This window comes from Phycodurus eques, chromosome 15 (genome assembly GCF_024500275.1).
Source record: "Phycodurus eques isolate BA_2022a chromosome 15, UOR_Pequ_1.1, whole genome shotgun sequence".
Lineage (NCBI taxonomy): Eukaryota > Metazoa > Chordata > Actinopteri > Syngnathiformes > Syngnathidae > Phycodurus > Phycodurus eques.
The window spans coordinates 23,521,775-23,539,615 of NC_084539.1; the positions used below are offsets into that span (position 1 = coordinate 23,521,775).

Consider the following 17,841-nt stretch of genomic DNA (forward strand, 5'->3'; position numbering starts at 1 on the left):
TGCATACATGTAGCTTATTAAATATACTTTTTAGGAATAAAACCATGTTTGTCTACAGTGCTACTATTTTGCTGTTGGTACGCGGAGAGCAAAGTTTTTCTTTATTTTGGGGCGGGTACCTGGTGTAAAAGGTTTCGCGAACGAACCACTGATTTCTAGTCTTCAATGAAGGCAACAAGCTAACATGTTTTTGGAAAGTAACCCACACAGAATGGTCTGGCCCGGGATTCGAACGATCACAAACCATGATGGGTCGCTTCAGTTTGTCGGTAAAAGAGTGCGACATCTCGCCGGCACGCGAAGATCTTTGGCAGCAGACCGGAAGCGGAACCCGGTCGGCGGAAGGAACTTCCGCTTGCCATAAGTGGGTGAAAGGTGGACGAAAGGGAAACTTGATCGCTTCTCCTCCTACGTTTTCTTTTTCTCACTTATTTTTTTGATCCACCGGAGGGGTCGTCATGCTTCCAAACAGCGGGTGGGTGCGCGAACGTCCGCTTTCACTCGACATCTAAATTTACCCCCCCAAAAGTACAAAATTAAAAAGCGCCTGCGATTGAATGCAGGTGAGATGAAATGATTTGTCGAACATTTGCCGTGATATGTTGCTCTTTTACGTCACTTGTCATCTTGTTACGTTAGCACGGGGTCATCGCTTAGCATGTTAGCGCAAAACGAGCAACAGAAATGTTCCCAAGTAGGCACGTGCACACGTTTCGGTCACAGTTCGTCGTCGTTCGTGTGAGCTGGAGTGTCCCCCAGTTGACCTTGGGTGAGAGGTGACCCCGGACCGGTCACCGGGCAGCTCACACGAAGACCAACAATGATCGGCAGTTCCTCCCAATGGGAAACCGCTTCTGTTTATGTTCCAGGAAATTAGCGGGCTGCACGCTGTTCATCACGGGCGCCAGCCGCGGCATCGGCAAGGCCATCGCCCTGAAAGCGGCCCGAGATGGCGCCAACGTGGTCATCGCCGCCAAGACGGCGCAACCTCACCCCAAACTCCCCGGCACCATCTACAGCGCCGCGCGGGAGGGTGCGTGCTAACGCGAGCTAGCCGCTCACCGAGCCGCTAACGGGACCTTTGTGACTGCTTTTCAGTGGAGAATCTCGGCGGGAAAGCGCTGCCGTGCGTCGTCGACATCCGAGACGACAAACAAGTCGAAGACGCCGTCCAGAAAGCCGTCGACAAGTTTGGAGGTCACAATTGTTTTTGTACACTCCCCCTAGATAGTTGCGTCAAAATCATCTTATAGCGTTGAGGGAGAAGGGACTATTCAAGTTTGGGATTGGCCGGCGACCAGTTCAGGGCGTACCCCGCCTCTCGCCCCAAGATAGCCGGCCGGGACAGTGAGGAGAAGCAGTAGAAGAAAATGGATGGAATAGTCGGGTTGATTCGTTTCGCCCTCAATCCCGAAAGCGGGGCCACAGTCGGCGACGATCGACGACATTCCGTAATCGAAACACCCCGTTTGGGGGCGAGGAAAAACTCCCCAAAAAGAAGCGGCAGTGAAATAAGACGAGCACTAACCCTTAGTCGGGATTGGAACATCGCTGCTCGGGTAGCGGCTTTCGTGTCCGCGGGTAGGGCATTCCTGCGTAGACAATGCTCCAAAGTCTGCGGACTTCTTTCTGGCTCTCGAGAATTTTTTTTTGCGAGCGGACGAACATACGGTACGGCTAAAATATTTGATGAGTAAGTAACAGGACCTTAAAATCGCATGTCAAGTAGACCGGGAGCCAATGCAAGTTGGTCAGAAGGGGGGTAATATAAATCGAACGTGTTCGTCCTCGTCAAAAGTCTCGCCGCGACGTTTTGGACTAACTGCGGGCTTTTAATACGAGACGTGGCAAGACCGCAATGCAGCATGAGTGAAGGAGTGGCTGATTCCCAAGAGCAATTTTTACATAGGAGACCTAGTTAGTTCCACAAAATGTCCGCCGAAAGTCCCTTTGTAGCGATTCAGGAGTCGTGAATGATTCAGGTTTGGAATCATTCACTCACTCATTCCCTCCTCTCCACTCAATAAGTAGGGCTGAAACGATTGATGGAATTCTCCCTCGTCGCTATTGAGGGCTTTTTTCCCCCACAAATGAGCCAACTCGGCATATACCGCACGTGGGTATGGAGCGGATAGGGAGTGATTCCCGACACGGCCGCCGTGCGTGACATAATCGGCGTCGTCATCGGCAGGCATCGACATCTTGGTGAACAATGCCAGCGCCATCAACCTGACGGGAACCTTGGAAACGTCCATGAAGAAGGTGGACCTCATGCTGGGAATCAACCTGAGAGGAACATACGTGACGTACGAACCGACACACGCGTGTGTGTGCTCAAAACATGCGGCGTCATGTAACGAGTGCGTGTGTGTGTTGCAGGTCCAAGTTGGTGATCCCACACCTCCTTAAGAGTTCCTCCCCCCATATCCTCAATTTGGCTCCACCCCTCAACCTCAATCCCATCTGGTTCAAGAACCACACAGGTAACCACGGCAACAGACACACGGGTAACTCTAGTAACCGACATACGGGTAGATGCGACACACGGGTAACCCTAGCAACAAGCACGAGGGTAACCATAGCAACTACCAGGTAATCATGGTAGCCATAGCAACCGTGACGCTCGAGCACCCAGGTACCCGTAGCGCCGCCTGACGACGTCGCGTGTCTCCTTCAGCGTACACCGTGGCCAAATACGGCATGTCCATGTGCGTCCTGGGTATGGCGGAAGAGTTCAGAGGTCAAATCGCCGTCAACGCCCTCTGGCCGAGAACCGGTGAGCGACGCACGCTAACCACGCGAGCGGTAACGCGCCGAGCGCTAACGCGTTAAGCTGGTGTCCGGTCGCCGTAGCCATCCAGACGGCGGCCATGGACATGCTGGGCGGCGAGGGCGTGGCCAAGCAGTGTCGTACGGCGGACATCATGGCAGACGCCGCCTACGTCGTCCTGTCGCGGCCCAAAACCTTCACGGGTCACTTCCTGGTGGATGAGGACGTCCTGAGGGAGCACGGGGTGCGAGACATGGATCGCTACGCCGTCCAGCCAGGTCGCATGCGCACAAACACGCGCACACCCGTGCACGCTCGACGCTCATGCTGCTTCCGATTGTTCCGCAGGTCACCCGCTTCTGCCCGACTTCTTCCTGGACGAAGCCCCCGAGGCGCTGGCCCAGCAGATGGAGAAACACGGTAAAAAAAAGAAAAGAAAGGAAAGAAAGGGTCCCCCCCTGACGGAAAATTGACAGCCGGTGTTTTGTCGCTAGGGGCGACGCCCGCCTTCCAGCCGCCGGCCTCGGCGGCCGCGCCCTCCCCCGGCGGCCCGATAGAAAGCACCTTCGAGGTGATCCGAGGCGTCCTCAACGAGGACCTGGTCAAGTCCACGAAGGCTCTCTACCAGTTTGACCTCTCGGGTGAGCCGCTAAAAGGGGGCGTCTCTCGCCTTTGAATGTTTTTCCAATCAAAAACCCACCTCCTCTGAAATGCTTTTAACGTGTAAATCTGTCATGTTCTGTTCCTGTTTCTATTATCCTAGCATTTTATTATTTGTAAAGCATCCGAGTACCCTTTTAAAAGCCCTCCATTGAACAAATGTATTAATATCATTGTTCCCCATCAGGAGAACATGGCGGCGTTTGGTTCCTGGACTTGAAAAGCGGCTCGGGCAGCGCGGGGAGGGGCCGACCGAACGGCGAGCCCGACGTGGTCATGACCATGGACTCGGCGGACTTCGGCAAAATGTTCGCGGGTGAGCGTTTCCTTGTTCCGTTCCTCACATTCGCACGCGTAAAAGGAGTTGAAGGCGGCAAGTGTAGGAAAAAGGTCACGTCAGGGTTAGTTGTTCTACCAGGTTTCTCGGCTGCATAGTGACTCGTGTGGCAAACCTTTTCAACAATTTCAAAATCTCACCAGGCGACCATTCACATTTGCCCCCACACCGTCCCGTTTTGTCCTGCGGCCGCCGGGAACATAAACCTAACTGTAGCCTAACGTGTTTCCGTGGTAACACGTGATAACGTGTTCCTGTTGTAACTCTTTACCATGCTAACAGGTTCCGGTGGTAATGTGTTGTCACTGTTACCTTTTTTTTTCATCGCATTAGCCTGTTTCCATGCTAACGTGTTCCTGTGGTAATCTATTTCCATGGTAACAAGTTCCTGTGGCAACATGTTTCCGCATGAACACGTTCCCAGGCGAACCGGTCTACGGTAACACGTTCACAACAGTAACCCGTTTCCGAGGTAACATGTCCGTTCCCGTCTGCGTGCAGGCAAGCTGAAGCCGACGACTGCGTTCATGTCGGGGAAACTTCGCATCAAGGGGGACATGACGCTCGCCATCAAGCTGGAGATGATGATGGGTCGCATGTCCAAGCTGTGATGTCATCAGGCGAAGACAATGTCATCATGTCAATAAACTGTCAACACTGAAGTATTTTTGCCTTGTTTATTGAGGATGTAAAGCCCGCCCCCGCGCCACGTTAGCACGTGCAAACGTAAAAAAAAAAAAAAAATCAATTCCACCGGAGGCGACCGTGTCGGTGCCAGGGTGCGGATAAGGGGAGGAGGAGACAGAAAGACGGGGCGGGGCTAGGCGTCATCCGTTCCGTTGTCGCTGCGCAGGGGGGGCGTGGCCTGTGGGCTGTCTCGTCTGGGCGGCATCCTCTCGTTGATGCGGTCCAGGCCTCGCGCCTCCTCGAAACTTTGGATCTTGTGCGGCGGCTTGAAGTCGTCGCCGCCTGCCGGGAGACACGCCCGCGTCGGGTAACCGAGACGACCGCAAATGAGAGATCGTCACCTGTGCCGCGGGAACTTCTGTAGCTTTGTCGCCATCTTGTGGCGTCTAGTGGTAATTACAAAAGTTAGAGCAGACTTACCTCGGGCTTCCTCCGCGGCTGCAATGAGGGAGAGGTCAAAGATCAGACACGCTTGGTGACGAAAGAAGGGCCGACGTTGGCGTGTCGTTAGCACGTTATGCTAAGACTCACCGCTCTGCAGCGTGCGTCGTCCTCCTGACAACACGCCGAGCGGCAGCGTTCCAGACGGCGTTAAACCTTTCAGCTGCAGCACGCTCTCGTTCTCCTCTCTACGCACACGCGCGTGCACACACGAGTTAAGGTGGCGAGCCAATGGGGTGCCAGCGTTGCTGCCGTTTTTTTCAACAGACTGACCTGAGCACAGAAAAGACTCTAGCCATCTTCCCGATGGCACGGATCTTGTTCCTGATGACTTCCTTCCGGACGGCGGGGGCGCCGCCTGCAACAGGAATCGGGCGTGGGCTTATTTTAAGGCAGGCTACAGTTCAAAGGTCACCGAGTATCTGAAGGTTCACCTTCTCCCGTGTCATCGGCGTCTGTCATGAGCTCGTCGTCCGAGCAGATGTTTAACACGTTGATCAGCATCTCCGTCACTGCGGAAACAGCACAAGCGTCGGAGGCGGCGAGGCGATCGGTCACGATCCGATCGCACGTTACGTGAGCCGCGCTAACTTGATCTGATCGGATCGAGTGTGACCCCACGCGGTCTACCGGCATTTGATGCCACATAAAGTGATCTGCGCTCCAACTCGATCTGACGTGACGGGATCTGACGGGTCGTCGCGATGCGATCCGATGTAAATCGACCCGTCTGTCGTTAGCCGACGCGATCGTACCTTTCTCTCCGACGAACGGCAGCGACCACGTGAAGACGTCCATGAAGTTGGGCAGCCAATAAGGATGCGGGGAGCAGTTGAACTGGCGGATGTTCATCACGTTGTTCTCGTACTTCAAGACCGCCGCTGACGCACACACGCACGCTCTTCATCATCATCGTCAAGACGGCCATCGTGCCACCGACGTGCGTTTACCTTTGTTGTTGTACACGTCCAAATAGTTCGGCGCAGAGAAGATGGTGATGAGGGACGGGAAGCCGGTCGTCTGACTCTTCCTGTACATGCGGTAACTGACACACGCGCTCACACGTGTCAACATACAATAACGCGTGCACTATGCGTGTCGATTCCCGCGTGTCGTTACCCGGCGTCCTGCGCCTCGTGCGCCCGTATGATCGACAGCAGGTTGTTGTTCATCAGGAAGTCGCAGACGGCGGCGTAACTGCACGCAAACGTGAGATGAGGCCGCGGCGGCGTTTGGCAATTAGCGCCCGCTGCGCTACGCTACCTGTAGAAGTAGGAGCAGCCCCTCACGCTGTTGTGGCTGAAGTGGTCCTGGTTCTTCTCGGCGCCGTAGTCCTCGCCGGGGTCGGACCACAACAGGTCGCACATGGGCCCGAAGGCCGGCGGCTCCTTGAAGCGCTCCAGCTGCGCGCAAACGGGCGCACGTTACGGACGCTGAAAGGTCGTACGTAGGGTTCGGCGCGCGGCGCTCTGACCTTGCGGATGTCGTCCAGACTGCTGATCTCGGGACTCAGACCCCCGTGGACGCACAGAAACTGTTGGTTGAGCAGCGCCGCCAGGGGGAGGCAGTCGAAAGAGTCCATGCACGCCTCATACACGCGATCCGAGTACTTCATCTTACCTACATGCGCACGCACACACTGAGGACAGGATACACACGCACGCGCGCGCGCACGCTGCAGTGCGGTTGTACTCACACTCGTGTTTAAAGGTGAAGTACTCCGTCAGGTGTCGACACTCGTGGTTGCCCCTGAGCAGGAAGAGCGTGTCCGGGTGGTTTATCTTCAGAGCCCACAGGAACAGGACGCACTGACGAGAGAACGCCCGCCGCGTGACACCGGCGTCGTGTGACAGGAAAGGCGAGCGTGCGGGCGGGCGGGAAGCGCTCACCTCGATGCTGAAGTAGCCCCTGTCCACGTAGTCGCCCAGGAACAGGTAGCGGGTGCTGCCGGGGGAGCCGCCCACCTCGAAAAGCTTCATCAGGTCGAAGAACTGACCGTGCACGTCGCCGCACACTAAACACACGCACTTCCGGTTAGAACACGCGTGACCGTTTTTTTTTTAGCAGCCCTTGTGGTTTGCCTGCATCGGAGTTTCTACACTAGCAGGAGACCGCTTTGGAGTCAGGACAGTTGTTCCTCAAACGTCTCCATTTGGTTCAAAATGCTGCCGGGAGTGCATAACTTTAACGTTTGATTTTTGGGGGGCGTGGCCAGAACGGGGCCCAGTGATGCACTTGAGCGTCTGTCGTGAGTCGCCCCGCCCCCGCTAAATAAAAATAGGAGCGCCTTCGGTTAACCGGCACAATTGTGACCTCAAAAATGCATCTTCTCTTCAAATAGTCCGCGAGCGTGGCTGCTTTAGAGCGCCTCGTTGTTGCCAATTATAATAATTGGGTTTATAGAAAGCTAAAAAATGCAAAGAAATTATTTACAAGTCAAATTGTAAAAGAAAAGAAAATCCTAAAAAAATGAGTGAGAAGAGCAAATGGCATCAGTGGCCAAAGTCTGCTCAACATTGTGCTCCATGCCGAGTTGTTTGTGTTGTGTTCTTGTCGCCAGGACGAACCCAAAAATCCAGAAAAAAATCTTTGGAAAAATATATATATTAGAAACAAAATTTTAAAAAATTAATAAATGAAAGTGAAAAATGTCAACATGGCGCGCGCAGTCTTGCATTTTTGCGTATGCGGCCCTCTAAAGCAAAAGTCTGGACACCCCTGCGTTAGCGCCGGTCCATATGTGCGCGCGTACCTGTGACGGGCGCGCTCACATCCAGCATGCACTTCTCCTGACGCAGGATGGCGGCGCCCTCCTCGATGATGCGCAAGGCCGCCTCCTCCTCCAGGCGGCCCTCCTTCAGCAGGTGCGCCTTCAGGACCTCCACGCTGGGACGGCCGTCCGCGTACAGGTCCGACACGCCCAGGCGGGTCCCCGGAGGGTACGGCACCGCTACACACACACACATATATGTGACTGGCAAATTTGCCTATTGGCAGATTTTGGGTGTTAAGTGTTAAAGCGCATCTTGGTCTCAGCATCACTTTATGACGGGACAAAGTCCATGTTTTAACACGTCCAATTTCACCTTTTAACATGGTGAATTATCAAATTGTACTAGGATAATTTTCATTTCTGCATCCGGTTCTTATAAATCAAAGTTACGAGCTACGTAATTATGCTGCTTTTCTATAAGACTTTTAAAAATAAAAATACGCGTTTAAAAAGATTTTCAGATTTAAGAAGATGCGCGTAGGGCTCTGTCAGTGAGCTGAACCCGGAAGTCGCAATTAACAAGTTTTAACGTGTTAAAATATGAACCTAATTGATCCTGTTCTAACCTGATACTGAACGCTTTTTGTGGTGTGGCAGCATTACGCCTCTGTAAAGATCGACAGTGTCACATCGACTGTATCGATACAAGTGTGAGAGGGCATGTCACGTGATGTATGTGACGCCATCACCTTGCGTGTAAAATGGAAGAAGAGTCCAGCTAGCAGCTAAGCTACACGAAAACAAAAACGTCGAAGAGGAAGAAGAAAAAAATGTGGCGGTCACCTTTGATCGGCCGTTCCGTGGTGGACACTTTGTGCTCTTTGGCGGACATTTTGTGTCCAAACGAATCAAGACAACTCCGGAGCGGACGCCCGGGCTAGCTTGAGAAGCTAGCCGAGGAGCTAGCCGCGCTAGCTGTGCGTGCGCGCGCCTCGCCGCACTTTGACCCCACCGAGCCTGGCTGGAGGTCAGCTGGAGTCCGGGGTGGGGGGTGGGGGGGGAGGCGGTACACGGGGTGCGTCCGTCGCCCGATGCACTCGACGACTTCCTGATGCTGGCGGCGGCTGAGTGACACTCACGGCGAGCGGACGAAAGGGGCGAGGAGGAGCTGGGTGCGCGTGCGCACTTTACGGCCCGAGTGTCCTCGTCAGGCGCTCGATTGCTTCGGCCTTAACGTCGACGTCATCAACTTCCGCCTGCGACACGCGCGCGGAGGCTTGTGGGAAATGGAGGTCCTGACAAGCCTTCTGCTAGCAGGGGCCGCCCAGTACAGTACAATTGTCTAATGATACACGAGAATGCCAAAAGTATTTACTCACCTGCCTTGACTCGCATATGAACTTAAGTGACATCCCATTCGTAATCCTGAACGTGTTCTATGGGGTTGAGGTCAGGACTCTGCTGCAGGCCAGTCAAGTTCATCCTCATCAAACTCTCTCATCCGTGTCTTTCTGAACCTTGATTTGTTCAGTCATGTTGGAAGAGGAAGAACTGTTCCCACAATAATTGGGAGCATGGAAATGTCCACAATGGTGGCACCTGAGGAACTCTGAAGGATTCCGCATAGCGGGAGGTGGTGGACCTTTTGGACAGTGCACAAATCGAGGTTCACGGACTATTGCAATATTAACTGCTCTAAGTGCTAGAGGACTGCATCTTTTTGCACAATTGTCAAAAAAAAAAAAAAAAAAAAAAAAATGTTCCGGCATTACCAGATGACCAGATAACTAGCAACCCTTTATTGCTCAGTGACTGTTTTTTGTTTTTGCCAATGTCTTTCTGTCTCCAAAGCGTTCTCTGTCAATCGACCGTCCGTTGTCGTACTCGAGCGGCTCCGACGACCGGAGACAAATTCCTTGTGTGGTTTTTGGACATACTTGGCAAATAAAGAGGATTCCGATTCTGATTTCAGGTGCAGCAGACGTTCCGCCCGTCGGGCCAGCTGCACTACGAACGCTTTTGTTTCGGCATCACGCCCGGCGACCGGCGCGAAGAATGATTGGCGCTTCAACGTAATCCACGAGAATGATCGACAGGGCGCCGGCGTCAATAAATTCATCAATCGATCAGACACTTGTCGACCTGTTTTTATTGATTACGTTCATGATAAAATACCATCCACTTTTCTTTTTTCTGCCCATAATTAGGGCCCGACCCATCTGGATTTTATGAGTCTGATTCGATATTTGGCAGAACAAAATTCCCATAACCGATTAATCGGCTGATTAATTTGAAAGTATAAATGGTAAAAAAAAAAAAAAAAAAAAAATTCAGCGCCCCCCCCCCAAAAAAAGGTCCACTTTTTTGCCAATTTGTCTATGTTTGTTTATCTTTGTCTTATGTCGGAATATGTTCATGTCTAACAAAACAAAACATCGTATCGGCCCATGAATTGGTCGGGCCCTACACGTAACACTTCGGTGAGCTCACTTGTTGCTAGGCAGAATAGGCCAAGAAAGCAAAAATGTTTGTGACTTCCCATCAGCGTTGTTGATCAACAAAAAAAACTGCTCAGGGCTCTGTATGACATATAAAAAGCAAAGCAAAAGCTGCTGCCGCTGATGACGAAGGTCAGTCGGCGCAGGCGCGGCACCGCGCGTCCGTGAAGACGAAGAAGGCGAGCGAGAAGGCGGGAAGCGCGACGCGTTCCGACGCGGCCGTTCGGCGGCCGACCAGCTCGGGGAGCGTCAAGCCCGACATCGTCACGGCGACCCCGTTCAGCGTCACGCGCCTACACAAACACGTTGGACGTTACATTCCGCAACACTGAAAGACTAAGTTGCACAACACGCCAAAAACATTGTAACAATACGACAACACACAAACATTCAATTTTACAACACGTCGACAAAGTTGCAACACACAAAGTCAACTACGTCGTCCGCTATGTAAAAATACGCAGACAGCCGACCCCCGCGTACTCGCCATTCAGCACCTTTTTTTTTTCTTTCCTTTCTGTTTTTGTACTTGTTTTCCTTTTGGGGGGGCGGGGCAACCCTGAAAATGCTTAGTGGCGGTTTATCCCCGCTTATTCCATATTTATTTTCATTAAAAAAATAGATAATCATCGCAATTTTAATGATTCGCAGAGTCCCAACGCAGCGGCACCTTCGGTGGACATTTTCGGCACTACGAACAAAGTCTGCGTCGGTGGGTAGCCGTGGTAGAGCGGGTCGTCCGGTGACCGCGGGTTCGAATCCCGGCTCCGACTAGCCGCGTGTCGCAGTGTCCTCGGGCAAAACGCTCAACCCTGATTTGCTCCCAGCGGGCCTGGCAGCGCCTCGCGTGGCAGCGGCCGCCCACTGGCGCACGAGCGTGCGGGTGAACGTGAGGCCTCGCAAAGCGCTTCGGGCACTGCGACGGTGGAGATAAAGCGCCATGTCATCCCTCGGGAGTCGGGAATGATGAATGATTCCCGACGCGGTCGCTGTGTTTGGAGTCGTCGATCGTTCTCGACTCCCAATTGACCACAAAAGGACTTTAGGAACTATTAGGCCCGCTATACAAAGATCCCGCCACAGGCCGCCACAAAGTCTCACCTGGACACAAGTCCGTCCCGGCCTCGTCGGTCCGACCGCAGCACGAACGCGTCGACATTGCCGCTCGCCAGCCGCCTCGGAACGCCGACGTCGGCGGCCGTTTCGTCGAGGTTGATGGCGATGAGCGTGACGGCGCCCTCTCTGTACCTGCCGGGAACATTTGACAATTTTAGCGTGAAGAGCGGCGGCGGGTCAAAGGTGACGTACCTGGGCGCGGCGGCGCAGTGCAGGTACAGACGAACTCGGCCGCTTCGGGTCTGTGCGGAAAACGTGGCGGCGCTCAGGACGCCGCGACCCACCACGCGTTTGTGAATGAGCGTCAGCCAGAAGTCCTCAAAACACAAAATACACTCAGGGTTGGGGGGGGGGGGGGGGCGCGACCAAAGAGGGTGGGTGGGGGGCGGCAGCGGGAACTCACAGGAAGCGGGTCCAGACGCTCGTCCAGAAGATGGTACGCTCCCGAGCCGATCAGAACCTGCCGCATCACCACCGACACGCCCCCTGTGGCCGCCGTTCCTAATTTGTCCAACCACCTGACCGGCGCGGGACACGCATTAAGCTAACGAGCCCTAACCGCGCGGAATGTGCTCCCCACGCTGACACGAACGCTAACTCTTATCTTTATTCACATCACAAACGCGACTATTGGGTTCATGATGACAAATACGATTTTGTTGAATAATTGTTCACGTGTCTCACATGAATCCCGCCGCGAACGTGTCGGACAGGCCCGCAGCCCCGCCCCCGTAGGCCGAGCTGGTCTCTCCCAGCCACACGGGCTTCCCCGGAGACACGCGCTTCACTTCCTGCGCACACGCACCGAGACACACGTCAGGTCGCGTCGGCGCGCGCAACACACGCACACGCATGTAGCGACTCGCCTTGATGACTTGTTTGGTCTTCAGCGCCAGCGAGTCCAAAACTTTGGGATCCAGGAAGTCGTCCAACGACGTGTCTCGACCGTTCACGTAGTAGCTGGCACGTGACATGTCATGTGACATCATAAATGTCATGCTACGTGAGGTGCCAGGTGACACGCGACGTGTGTGTTCACGTGTCGTGTCACATAAGGTGTCGTGTCCTGCCCGCGCTGATGTTTCTTATGACGGACGGGATGTGTCGCGGTGCGTCACGTGTCATTGTACGTGACATAAAGTGTGCATTTCAGGTGTAATGTTGTGTCAGGTGTCATGTAAGGTGTCGTTTGACGTCACGTGACGTGAGGTGTCGCGGTCTGTCACGTAGCGGGACGTGTGTCGTGTGACCTTCCAGACTGCGCCGTGTAACATGTCATTTCATGCGTAACGCTGTGCGAGGTACGTCACGCGACACGTCACATGTGGCAACGCCCGGTAAAGTGTGACACGTGGAACGTGTCGTGTGAGGTGGCAAATGAAAGTCTCACTGGTGCCACGTGCAGGCGTCGATGGCGTCGGCCCCACTGCGCAGGAACCTGCGGGACATCGGCGAGTCAAAAGGCGTCAAGACCGGTCGAGCGGATGGAACGGATCCGCGCGCGGCAAATGTTTGGAAAGTTCCGACCCGTCCAGCAAGTCCGGCGTGCGTCCTCGGGGCTGGCCCACGTCCGGCCCGTAGAGGCGCGCGCGGCGGTGCCACGGCGACTCGGACATCATCTCCCTGAGACGCGTGAAGTCCCGGCCCAGCTGCTCGCCGCTCACGCGGAGACCCGCCTTCTTCTCAAAGCTGTTTGGCTCTGAAGGTCAAACGTGAGCCAACAAGGTCACCGGCTGCTTGCGGACTTACATTAGCGTCCAACGCTAAGCTAAGCTATGCTAAGTGACTGCCGCATGTGTGAAGCGTGTCAGCAAAGTGATTGTTGGCGGGGTCTCGGAAGGTGCAGACAGGAAGTGATAATTGGCAACAAAAAATGAAAAGCAGAAACAGGAAGTTGTAAGTGGGAAGTGATGAGTGGAGGCAGGAAGTGGAAAAACGGCAACAGGAAGTGAAACGCACTGATAGGAAAGAACGAAGTAGCGACAGGGCGTCAAAAAATCATCAAGACAAAACAGGAAGCGTACCGTTGCCGAGCTCCCACGAGACTCGATAGCGCCGTTCCTCGCAGTAGCGTAGCAGTGCGCGCGCGTTGCTGGCGTTCCAGCTGTTGTCGGCGTTCCTGAGCAGCGCGTTGAGTCCGAAGACGAGATCCAAGCCGGACGCGTTGGCGAAGGCGTGAAGCTCGTCCAGCGTGCTCTCTGCCGAACACAACGACAACAGGAAGTGAACCATTTCTCGCGCACTAAGTGGCACGCTAACGACGCTACCTGTGAACTTGACCTGTCGGTACTTCCCGCTGGCGTCTTCTCTGGCGAGCCGCCGTTGTTGTTTGCGCCACTGCGCCATTAGTTGCTCCTCCCACCGGCCCGTCAGAAGTTTGGGCTGCGAGCCTACAACGCGGTTAGCGCAGCATATAAGCGATGACATCGGCAAGCGGCTTCTGCTTTTATGCTAAGCTAACAGGTGAGTACCATCTGTTACGGTTTTCACGATAAGAACAACGACTGCTGTTACGTTAGCATCAACGCTAACCTCTTCCATCTGAGCCTCGCCCCCTAGCCGCAATAGAAGGAAGCCGATCGGGCGATTGATCTGACCTCTGGGTTTGCCCGCCGGAAGCTTCCGCTGCGGCTGGAACTCCGTGAAGTCCTGCCGGGTTCCTCCGAAGCGGACGAACGCCGGAGACAGCGCCTTCGCCAACACGCGCACTTTGGGAGAGCTGACGAACAAACGTGCAACATTTCTCAAAATCCCGAGAAAAAGGGTTTCCATTTTTAAATATTCACTTCTACAGCAGCGGGCTTGCCGGTTGGCCGTTTAGCGCATCTGCCTCACAGTTCCGGGGACCGGGGTTCAATCCCCGGCCCCGCCGGTGTGGAGCTTGCACGCTCTCCCCGTGCCCGCGCGGGTTCTCTCCGGGCACGCCGCTTTCCTCCCACATCCCGAAGACATGCGTGGTAGGTTGATTGACAACGCTAAATCGTCCGTAGGTGTGAATGTGAGTGGCGACGGTTGTTTGTTTCGATGTGCCCTGCGATTGGCTGGCGACCGCTTCAGGGCGTGCCCCGCCTCTCGCCCCAAGACAGCCGGGATAGGCTCCAGCAGCCCGCGACCCGCCTGAGAAAACGGACGGATGGCACTTCTACAACATTCCTCGGAAATTACAACGTCCCGTCGCTGCTGAGCTATTTCCTCGCCAGCAGGCCTGCGGGCTCCGCATCCGTCACCTTGGCGACCTCCCGCCGATCGATAGAAGCAGTAATAAATAGAAACCTCTTTTGAAATTCAAATTGTATGCGCAATACATTTTGAATTCACATTTAGGCTCAATACAAAACATGTTTTCAAACATGAAATTTCTTTGGGAGTCACGATTCAAGTACAGTATTTTTCTCCCAATATTTAATGTCCAAACTGGACATCATGTTACAGCGGCTTACGCTAATATGAACTAGAAACTTCCCGCAGAAATTTGCTGACTGTCGCAAGTTGGAAATTGCGATCGTCGCCCGGCCGACACTTTAGTGCGGCTCCGTTCAACTTTTTCCAAACTCCTCTTCATGCCAATGGGAATTGCATCGCTATGGTAACACAGAACTCTGGAAAAACATACTCCAGTTTGCATCTTTTGGTACCTTATTTGTGCGACAACGTGAAACGGTGCTTGCAAAATTTGGGGGGGACGGAAAAATAAGAAATTAGAAGAAGTTCATATATTAAGTATGCAGGATAGATGGGCTGCTTACTTTTTAGGAATAAAACCTCTGTCGCATTTTGGATGAACACTTGGGCCTACGATGCTACTGTATTTGCAAGTTGGGCGCGAGGGCGGAACTCGGAGTGGCAAATATCTTCCGAGGTTCAACTCGGGGTCACAAGTTTGACGACCACTCCTCTGAGCAATCAATCCAATCATCCATAGAAACAATCTGTCTCCGCACACGAACCAATACAAATGCTAATCCACAGAAACACTCATCGATAAACGCACCAATCAAAAGACAATAGAAACAATATTCCTCTTCTTTTCCTTCGGGCTTGTCCCGTCAGCGGTCGCCCGCAGCGCGTCCTCCTCTCCGACACCGACCGCCCTCACGTCTTCCCTCACGACATCCATCAAGCTTCTCTTTGGCCTTCCTCTCGCTCTCTCGCCTCAGGACGTTTCCTAACCGTCCACGTCCGCTCTTTCCAAAACACGGAACCTCGGCCGTCCGTCCGATGAGCTCGTTTCTCATTTGATCCGACCCGGTCACTCCGAGAGCGAACGTCGACCTCTTCGTGCGCTCCGCTTCCTGTCGTCTCTTCGGCGCCGCTGTCTCTGATCCGTCCACCGCGGCTGGCCTCGCCGCCGTCTTCGAAACGAGCAGAGACTCTTCTGTCACGTAACGCACCCGACGCCTTCCTCCACCCGTTCCGACCCGCTCGGACCCGTTCCTTCACGTCCTGACCACACTCCCCGTCGCTCCGGACGGTCGACCCCGAGCATTTCAAGTCGTCCACCCTCGCCATCTCTTCCCCCGCCACCTCTCTCATTCGTGCACGTATATTCCGTCTTACTTGGGCTAATCTTCATTCCTCTGCTTTCCGGTGCATGCCTCCATCTTTCTAACGGTTCCTCCACCTGCTCCCTGCTTTCACTGCAGATCACAATGTCATCTGCAAACATCATGATCAGCGGGGATTCCAGTCTAACCTCATCTGTCAGCCTATCCATCACCACTGCAAACAGGAAGGGGCTCAGGACCGATCCCTGATGCAGTCCCACCTCCACCTTCAATTCGTCCGTCACACGTCACACCTCACCGCTGTTCTGCCGCCCTCGCACATGTCCTGAGTATTATTCGAACATACTTCTGTGCCACTTCAGACTTGCGCACGCAGTACCACCGTTCCTCTCCGGGCACTCGGTCATAGGCTTTCTCTCGATCGACAAAGACACCATGTAGCTCCTTCTGACCTTCTCTGTACTTTCCCATCCACATCCTCAAGGCAAATAACGCATCTGTGGTCCTCTTTCTAAGCACGAAACCATACTGTTGCTCGCAAATACTCACTTCTTTCCTGAGTCTCGCCTCCACTACTTTTTCCCATAACGTCCTTGTGTGGCTCATCCACTTTATTCCTCTCTAGTTCCCACAGCTCTGCACATCACCTTTGTTCTTAGAAATGGGCACCGGCACACATTTCCTCCATCCCTCAGGCATCTTCTCACGCACGCCAATTCTATTGAACAAGCTGGTCCAAACCTCCACAGCCACCTCTCCGAGATGCTTCCATACCTCCTCAGGAATGTCATCAGGACCAAATGCCTTTCCATTTTTCATCCTCTTTAATGCCTTTCTAACTTACTCATCATGGCCACTTCCTGGTCCACCACACTCGCCTCTTCTACTTTCCCTTCTCTCTCATTTTCCTCATTCATCAGCTCCTCAAAGTATTCTTTCCATCTCTCTAGCACACTGCTGGCACCAGTCAACATATTTCCATCTCTTTCCTTAATCGCCCTAACCTGCTGCACGTCCTTCCCATCTCTATCCCTCTGTCCGGCCAGCCTGTATAGATCCTTTTCTCCTTCTTTACTGTCCACCTTCTTCTTAGCTAACCTCTTTCCTTGTATGATTTGCTGTACTTTGAGTTTCCACCAGCAAGTCTCCTCTCCTGGCCTGTCTCTCTGACCACCTCGGCTGTAGCGGTCCAGTCTTCCGGAAGCTCCTCCTGTCCACCGAGAGCCTGTCTCAGCTCTTCCCGAAGAAGTAGCACAACACTCGTCCTTTGTCAGCTTCCACCACCTCTTCTTAATCTTCCTCCCCACCACCAGAATCCCCTTCTTTGCTGTCTCGCCACGCTCTCCCCTACCACTACCTCCTTCAGATGACATCGTCCGTCTGCCACCTGCGTGCTTCTACCTCCGCTCTTGTGCGTCACTTTATGGTCCTGCCTCTTCTGGAAGAAAGTGTTCGCTGCAGCCATTTGCATCCTTTTTGCAAAGTCTACCAGCAACGGTCGCTCCAAGTTGCTTTCCTGGATGCCGTACTTCTTCCATCACTTCTTCATCAGCCCCGTTTCCTTCACCAACGTGTCCATTGCAATGTGCACCAATCAAATTAAGACTCTTAACCCTTTTCTGGGATGCTCAGAACTACTTCGCCTGAGGTTAGAAACCCTACTCAAAAGAAACGAACCCGAAGACTCACTAACCAATAGAAAGGCTAATCAGTGGACACGTGACCCAACAGAGGGGCTGCCATGGGCGGGGTCACGTGGCGTCGCGTCGCGTATGTTCTGTTCCGACCTGAGCATGCGCATGAACGTCTCGTCTTCAGCCAGGCTGGCGTCAATGGTAACGGACACGAAGTTCGGGTCCACGCGGTGCACGAGCCGGCCCGGTCCCGGTGTTGTCCTCCGCCGGGCGCGGGCCTCGACGGAGCTCGGGAGCGCGCACAGCAGCAGGCAAAGCGCCAAAGACGAGCGACACATCACCGCGGGGACTCCTTCCGCCATGGCCGCTCGCGTCCTGTACGTGCGCGCGCGCGCGTCGGCCTGGCGGAAGGTCGTAGCCACGCCCCCTGACGTCACAAAGGCGCAACCAGTCTGACCTTTGCCTTCTTTACGAACAAAA

General features: G+C 53.9%; 3 protein-coding genes across 10 annotated transcripts; 1 reads left to right on the forward strand and 2 right to left on the reverse strand.

Annotated features, from left to right (window-relative positions):
- The first annotated feature begins 62 nt into the window (after positions 1-62).
- On the forward strand, positions 63-4,447 carry hsdl2 (hydroxysteroid dehydrogenase like 2). The gene is made up of 11 exons (XM_061697910.1): positions 63-475; positions 870-1,033; positions 1,099-1,197; positions 2,192-2,306; positions 2,380-2,483; positions 2,678-2,776; positions 2,854-3,048; positions 3,119-3,190; positions 3,265-3,411; positions 3,618-3,746; positions 4,269-4,447. Exons 1-11 carry the CDS (start codon positions 459-461, stop codon positions 4,376-4,378), a joined length of 1,251 nt encoding a protein of 416 aa, XP_061553894.1. The 5' UTR covers positions 63-458; the 3' UTR covers positions 4,379-4,447.
- LOC133413450 (protein phosphatase 3 catalytic subunit alpha-like) lies at positions 4,431-8,761 on the reverse strand. Of its 2 annotated transcripts, XM_061697869.1 has the most exons (14): positions 8,452-8,759; positions 7,648-7,845; positions 6,785-6,909; positions 6,592-6,703; positions 6,370-6,515; positions 6,159-6,298; positions 6,015-6,092; positions 5,846-5,940; positions 5,651-5,776; positions 5,330-5,407; positions 5,169-5,253; positions 4,986-5,083; positions 4,875-4,892; positions 4,431-4,736 (listed from the first exon to the last, which is right to left on the reverse strand). In XM_061697869.1, exons 1-14 carry the CDS (start codon positions 8,498-8,500, stop codon positions 4,588-4,590), a joined length of 1,497 nt encoding a protein of 498 aa, XP_061553853.1. In that variant the 5' UTR covers positions 8,501-8,759; the 3' UTR covers positions 4,431-4,587. The 2 variants fall into 2 exon arrangements, with proteins under 2 accessions (XP_061553853.1, XP_061553852.1); XM_061697868.1 differs by having other exon boundaries at positions 6,592-6,909; positions 8,452-8,761.
- Positions 8,762-8,845: 84 nt separating this feature from the next.
- hpse (heparanase) lies at positions 8,846-17,727 on the reverse strand. Of its 7 annotated transcripts, none has more exons than XR_009769875.1 (12): positions 17,515-17,727; positions 13,820-13,941; positions 13,490-13,612; positions 13,247-13,420; positions 12,750-12,921; positions 12,613-12,660; positions 11,907-12,182; positions 11,626-11,740; positions 11,415-11,539; positions 11,208-11,354; positions 8,988-9,250; positions 8,846-8,915 (listed from the first exon to the last, which is right to left on the reverse strand). XR_009769875.1 is itself a non-coding variant. In XM_061697864.1 (12 exons), exons 1-12 carry the CDS (start codon positions 17,721-17,723, stop codon positions 10,240-10,242), a joined length of 1,596 nt encoding a protein of 531 aa, XP_061553848.1. In that variant the 5' UTR covers positions 17,724-17,727; the 3' UTR covers positions 9,389-10,239. The 7 variants fall into 7 exon arrangements, 6 of the variants coding, with proteins under 6 accessions (XP_061553847.1, XP_061553848.1, XP_061553844.1 ...); XM_061697864.1 differs by lacking the exons at positions 8,846-8,915; positions 8,988-9,250 and adding an exon at positions 9,389-10,399 and having other exon boundaries at positions 11,907-12,013; positions 12,089-12,182; XM_061697863.1 differs by lacking the exon at positions 8,846-8,915 and having other exon boundaries at positions 8,972-9,250.
- Between the last annotated feature and the right edge of the window lie 114 nt (positions 17,728-17,841).

What these genes read in the sequence shown, in the direction of transcription:
- hsdl2 (XM_061697910.1), top strand. An exon ending in AGCCGTCGACAAGTTTGGAG is followed by an intron (nt 1,198 to 2,191) that starts GTCACAATTGTT and finishes CGTCATCGGCAG; the next exon opens with GCATCGACATCTTGGTGAAC. An exon ending in CGCCCTCTGGCCGAGAACCG is followed by an intron (nt 2,777 to 2,853) that starts GTGAGCGACGCA and finishes CGGTCGCCGTAG; the next exon opens with CCATCCAGACGGCGGCCATG.
- LOC133413450 (XM_061697868.1), bottom strand. Translation starts at nt 8,500, where the DNA reads ATGTCCGCCAAAGAGCACAAAGTGTCCACCACGGAACGGCCGATCAAA. An exon ending in GTCTGGACGACATCCGCAAG is followed by an intron (nt 6,299 to 6,369) that starts GTCAGAGCGCCG and finishes GTTTGCGCGCAG; the next exon opens with CTGGAGCGCTTCAAGGAGCC. An exon ending in CACGAGGCGCAGGACGCCGG is followed by an intron (nt 5,941 to 6,014) that starts GTAACGACACGC and finishes CGCGTGTGTCAG; the next exon opens with TTACCGCATGTACAGGAAGA.
- hpse (XM_061697860.1), bottom strand. Translation starts at nt 17,723, where the DNA reads ATGGCGGAAGGAGTCCCCGCGGTGATGTGTCGCTCGTCTTTGGCGCTT. An exon ending in CTCGTGGGAGCTCGGCAACG is followed by an intron (nt 12,922 to 13,246) that starts GTACGCTTCCTG and finishes TTTGACCTTCAG; the next exon opens with AGCCAAACAGCTTTGAGAAG. An exon ending in CGGGACGGACTTGTGTCCAG is followed by an intron (nt 10,400 to 11,207) that starts GTGAGACTTTGT and finishes GTGTTTGTGTAG; the next exon opens with GCGCGTGACGCTGAACGGGG.